The 6,189-nt window shown below is 45.4% G+C and overlaps 1 protein-coding gene across 1 annotated transcript; it reads right to left on the bottom strand.

Annotated features, from left to right (window-relative positions):
- Positions 1-3,863: 3,863 nt before the first annotated feature.
- On the bottom strand, positions 3,864-5,735 carry ATP5ME (ATP synthase membrane subunit e). The gene is made up of 4 exons (XM_042866241.1): positions 5,589-5,735; positions 5,400-5,454; positions 5,079-5,177; positions 3,864-3,987 (listed from the first exon to the last, which is right to left on the bottom strand). Exons 1-4 carry the CDS (start codon positions 5,622-5,624, stop codon positions 3,962-3,964), a joined length of 216 nt encoding a protein of 71 aa, XP_042722175.1. The 5' UTR covers positions 5,625-5,735; the 3' UTR covers positions 3,864-3,961.
- Between the last annotated feature and the right edge of the window lie 454 nt (positions 5,736-6,189).

The following is a 6,189-nucleotide window of genomic DNA, read 5'->3' as shown; positions in this document are numbered from 1 at the left end:
CAGTGAATCTCCCAGATTGTCCATGTGTGCAAGGAATAGCCTGCAGAGTAGAAAAAGTGAAGAACAGCTAAATTTATAATATCTAAATCTCTGTCTTTGAGGATATCAGAAAGAAATCTGTAGGTGGGGATGAAGCATGAGAACTTCTGAGCTGTTCTAGAAGGCTACATTTCTCTGTAAGTCCAAGGAATGCACATAGTAGTAATTCTGCATTCACTTTGGGAATTTGGGTTGGCTGCTGCTATGCACATGATCCCTCAGCTGCAAGACCCAGTAGATGCTGGCTTCACAAACAGGACCCATGTTGTGCACTATCGCAGGCTTTGTGCTGTGACATGCGGTTGTGAGAAGGCAGTGTCATCACTACCCATTGCAGCGCCTCATACAGTTACCCACACAACCTGAACTGTGGCATCTGACTTTGTTCTGTTTTACCTTGTAATGCCAGTGCTATCTAACACATCCTCCTTTGATTGGTATCAGCCCTCCTCCTTTTCTCCTCCTGTTTAAGATGTCTGATTTTCTCAGTCCACTCCAAACTTCAAAAGAGTGATAAATTCTACTCCTTTATTTAAGTTAATTAGTTTTCCTGTTTATTAATGTAACCATGTTAGAATACTCTTATCGTAGAGGAAAGACCCTTCTCTACTCCCCTGCCCTCTCTCTCTCTCTCTCTTTTACTCAGAGCATGGCGGGCACGTCAGCCATGTAATGAGAGTTGATTTGTGGGGATCTTCTTCTATTACTCCTGCTACCTTCAGTATTTTTATCCCTCAGTAACTTATTTTGCATTACAGAAGTACTGTAAGTAGAAGGAAATTATAGCCATAGCAGTATCTGGTGACTGTTTGTCCAGATCCCAGTGCACTAAGAAGTAATCTTCTGTCGCTATGCAGCTATTGTGTGAGCAGCAAGTTGTCCTTCAAGAGAATACAGAAACCTTTCCACTTGCTCAAAAGCTAAATATGCAGCTAGTAATTGGTTCGTGTTTTATATCTCAGCTTCATCTGCAACCACGTAGGAGGCTTGCATCACATGGCAGCACTTCCAGGACACCAAGCCAAACAAGTTGTTACCAGTGGGCAATATGCCGTGAGATGATCTTATTGTGGTGTGCTAAGAAGTGGGTTCTTAAGATCACCTCAAGTCATTGTAAGCTAAATGCCTGTCACTGAGAAAAGCTCTCCTTGACTTCAGATGTTTTCCTGGAAATAAAGCCAATAATTAATTCCTTGTCCTGTGTGCTGGATGCTGAAATTGCTGTGGGCGGCACTTGTGTGAGTTCAGAGATGCAGGGCTGGCTTGTACAGTATCCGGGCTGGGGCACCCGTGCCCACCCACCTGCATGAGTGCATTTTGGAGACAGAGGGCTGCTCCCCACTTGCCACTCCCATTTCCACTGATGGCAGAGGTGCCCCATGCAGAGCACATGCAGCTCTACCGTGCAAAACCACCTTGTTGGACTGCTTCTGGACATCAGCACTGGTTCCTCAGGCTGCCTGCCTCCTGAGCACTGTAGCCTTGCCCTCTCAAGCACCATTCACTATCTCCCGTTGTGTTCCATGCAGTTTTCTTGCCAACAGAAATGCAATCAAACTGGCTTCGTCCGACTTGTTCCTCAGCTGCCTGCAGCTGACTGCCCCTCATCTTCCTGTGGGAAGCCATGAGCAGAGGCTTTTCTGTTCATTGAATTTCTTTGCAAACTGTTGGTACATAGCATTACTACTATTGTAGTAATGTAGTAATACTATTACTGGTAAAGCAAGTATATATGACAAATAATTACATATCACTACAAGTAAAAAGAATATATAATTACGATCAATTACTTAGATGTGTGCCCATATACATTTCTATACTATCTCAAAGCACTCACCAAATTACTCCTACAATTGGTGCTTATCAATGATGGACAAAGTTGTGCTGAGATGATGATTCATACCACAGTCTGGAGCCAGCCAGGCACCCCTAGTGTGGCTCCTACCCATTCCGGCTCATGCAGGTCTGACAGAGAGGTTTACAGAGGGGGGTCTCAGAAAGATGCTACATTTTGGGTAGAAAGTGAGACATTTTTATGTCACTGCAGACATAAATGAGTGTAGGACACCACCATCACAGCCAATAGATGTTGCTGACTTCTATGATTCAACTGAATAGCCCATAGACAATGCAGTTGTCTATTTTCCCAGAATAGTTTTGACTTTTTCAGACTGCTTTTTCTGTATTTCCAGCTTCAGCAGTCTACAGCTGATGCCAATTTCCACATGTTCAGACTGAGTTCCACTGTTCTAGACAATGTTTGTCATTGCACTTCTGTGGTTTTGCACTTAGCAAGGCTATCTCAGCCATGCCAAGTTCACAGGAGCGCAGCTGCACTTCAAGGTCCCAGCTGTGCTTCTTACAGATGCTCCTTGCTCTCAAGCCAGCAGATATCTTGTTTTTGTGTTCCCCATCACACTATCACACTCAGCTTAATTTATGGACATTCCCATTAGCTATAATGGCCTGGAGCGCATCAACTGAAGGGAAGAAACCCTTCCATTACAGACAGAAGTTCTCCCTGCCTGTCCCTACGTCTCTCACTCCCAGTGTCCAGTATGTGCTAAGTGTTTGAGAGGAACACTGACTTTCTTGCATCACAGACGGGGTCATGCAATCCTTTTTTTTTCTTTTTTTTTTTTTTTTTTTTTTTCCAAAATGGTTGCATTTAACTGCATCATCTTTTTGCCAGAACATTGGAACAGCTGTTCTTTCTGATCAGCAAGCCTTCACTAACAAATGTCTCTACATCTTGTTGCACTGTCAAGAACTACACGTATACTTTGCTTCCCACTTAAGATACTGGCCAGTTAGACAAGACTGAAACCTGGCATGGTTCCCCCTCAGCAGCCCAGGAGAGGTTTTCAACTTTTGAATCAGCTCTCAGCACCAGTGGGAGACAAGGAAAGGAGTCTTGTTTATACGGATCTCATGGCAGGAGCTAATGTGGACAGGTCATAGTTGCTTTTAAAGCAGAGGCTGGAAATTAATACCCCTGTGAGACTGGAAGTAGGGCATGTGTGGGGGTTTTTCTTGGATAGAAGCTGAAGGACAGAGATAGAAAGCTCCTAGGAAAGCAGGGAGTACAGCTCTGTTTTCAGCCATTTCACATGGATCTGGAAGATGTGCTCATTGTTCTTCCCCAAGCTGGCAAGGTTCTGACTCCATCTAAAGCTGAGAAACACTGTTCTCCTTTCAGTAAGGCAGGAGAGGAACAGTTCCACCTCCACTCAGCTTTCCAAAGGAAGAAATGCTACTAAATTAGTGGTTAAAGGCTAACAGCTTTTAAACTTCAGTCACATAAGTATAGCCAGCCCTGTTTTACAGATAAAACTACAATCAGATGGCAATTTTTCTTAGTTTCAGGGAGCACTTGACCATTTGTGAAATTGTGAAAGACAACTGTTAAAAACAAGCTATTAAGTCAATACTAATTCCTCATGTTACAGAACAGCTTGACAAATCAAAGTCAAATTTGTCTGTAACTGTCAAAAGCAAAAGCAGTACCATTTTCCACTGTGGTTAAAAAGGCTGAAAAAATATCACAGCAATACTCTACTTAAGCTAGTTAAAACAAAGGTACAGGCAACCAGTGCAATGCTAGCCTTCTCCATGGACTCCTGTGTGTTTTAAAATCTATGAATTTCCTGATCGCAACATTCCCTGAGTGTAACTAGTGTGGAGACTATCTCTGTTGATAGAGGAATACACAAATTGTTTCATCAGCAGCTGTGATGGTCAGCTTCTGACCAGTGCAATCTTTGACACTGTGTAAATACTTCTGTTGTTGCTCTGTGCAATTTAGTCAAAAATACCAACTGAAGCGTGGTTAAGTACTTTATTGGTAGAGTAACATGCAGAGACCATCAACCACTACACCATTCAGAGCCTAGCCATGTATCTAAAATTAAGATCCAATCCTTTATTTCAAAATGGAATCTTCAGATGCTAGAAGGGAAGAAAAACAAACATAGTTAAGATTACTCGTAACTTCCATTACTACTAAACTACTAAAACATGCAGAACACTTGTGGGATCAAAGATAAGCTTTAAATATGCCATTTCTTTCTAGCTGGTTTTTGTAATTTCTGCTTCTGCTAACTCAACTGAAGTGCATTTTCATTGCTGTAGTGTAAAAGCAAGTTCTTTTGCCTTGCTCACTGGTTAAGTAACAACCTTCTGAAATGACAATTCAGATAAGCCCTGAAAGTCATCAGCACAGATGCTTCCATTTATCCATCTTGGAAGAACAATCTTCAACTGCTGCACTGCACTGATTCAAGTTCTAAGAACTGCTTTTCTTACCAAGAACTGTATCATGCCACTGCTGGGAAAGCTAACAGCCAGCCTATATAATATTTAAATAAACATCCTAAAGAAATAATCACAGAACTCCACTTCTAAATGAACTACCAGTCCTCCAGGACAGCTTCTGTCCCCAAAAATGCAAAATTCTTCAGCCAAATAAATACCCCAAAGATTTATGTACAAAGTTCAATGAAAGCTACACATTCAAGATGCTAAATAGCTTTATCTAAGAAAACCATTCAACAGCTTGAATATTTGCTTGTATGTATGTGTAGTTCACTCAAGTTTGTTTTTTCACAGGGTTTTGTTCAACATTAATCTTTTTTCAAGACAACACAAATGTCAGTATTTCCCAGAGAAACACTGTGAAGCTACACCAAAACTAGTGAGAGTTATTAATCAGTTCTGTTCAAGTTTTTCCTTTCTGTAAGTCCATTTAACTCACAGCTATTCTGTACATATTAGAAAGGCATGGAGGATTAAAGAAATAATCCTAAGGAAAAAAGAAAGCATGCTGCTGCAGTAATGCTGTACGGTGGGAATGAGAAAAGCAGCAGTCCTGATGTGAAGGACACCACAAGTGAAGTCAACCTCTACACCTACGCTAGTGATGGCACAGCCAAGTGAGCTGCAGACAGAAGCAGTGGCCCAGGACCTCTGGCTTTGGTCATCAGCCGCCTCAGGGTGAACTGTACCCTAATGAGGGCAAACAATCCCACCCAAGAGCCCACCTTCTGCCAGTTCCTTTGCGATCCGTTCGAGCTCCTCGCGCTTCTTCTTCTCCTCCGCCTCTATCCTTCTCTCCTCCTCAGCAATAGGCTTTAGGTAGTCTGCCGTTAACACACACGGTTAAAAACACCGCTGCTGAGGCTCGGGACAGCAGTGAGGCTCAAGCTCGCTCGGAAAGAAAACCCAAGCCAAGAGGGAAGGGGCGGCAGGGCCGCACACGGGACGCCTTCCCCCGGGGCGGGAGGGAAATGGCGGCCGCCTCAAGGTGCCCTTGGGGAGGGAGGGGAGGAGTGGGCCGCGGGGCCAAGGGCCGCCGCACTCACCGTATCGCTTCTTGCCGTAGATCATCCCCACGAGCAGCGCCGAGTACCGGGTGAACTGCGGGGAGCAAGAGACAAGGGCGCACCCCGCGCTCAGCCGCCGCCGCCGCCGCTGCCACCATGCCCGGCCCGGCCCGGCCCGCAGAATTGCGGAGCGGAGCGGGATGGCGGCAGGGGCTGCCGCGGCCTCACCTTGATGAGGGGCGAGACCTGCACCGGTGGAATCATCCTGGCGGCGGAACTGGCAGCAGAAAGCGGGGCTGTGGCGGAAGGGAGCGGAAGGAAAGCCGGTCCTGCGCGCCGCTTTGCCCGCCTTCCTGCCCGTCCCTACTATGTGACGCAGTAAATAAAGCGTGCCTGCTCGCCAGCGCCGCGTTGAACTTAATGAATCTGTTCCCGAATTTTGGATAAGTCAGCTTTTCAGAAACGAATAACTACAAGAACGCACAGATGATATAATAGAAGGGGCAAAGCATCCTCCAGTTGTATGGGTTACAAGACTGTACCCCTTCTGCACTTCCCTGCATCTACAGCACTGTGTCCGGAGCCGGAGCCCTCAGCACAAGGATATGGAGCTGCTGGAACGGGTCCAGAGGAGGCCCCGAAGATGCTCAGAGGGCTGGAGCATCGCTCCTGTGAAAAAAGGTTGAGGGAGCCAGCCTTGTTCAGCCTGGAGAAGAGAAGGCTCCGGGGAGACCTCACTCTGACCTTCCAGTACTTGTCAGAAACTTAAGGAGGGAGACTGGCATTCTGCATGGCCCGATAGTTATATGATAAGGAGGAATGGTTTTGA

This window comes from Lagopus leucura, unplaced genomic scaffold (genome assembly GCF_019238085.1).
Source record: "Lagopus leucura isolate 7727_CA_CO unplaced genomic scaffold, USGS_WTPT01 Super-Scaffold_810, whole genome shotgun sequence".
NCBI classification, from domain to species: Eukaryota; Metazoa; Chordata; class Aves; order Galliformes; family Phasianidae; genus Lagopus; species Lagopus leucura.
The sequence above is the reverse complement of the archived record's forward strand: the minus strand, read 5'-3'. Positions and strand labels throughout refer to the sequence as shown.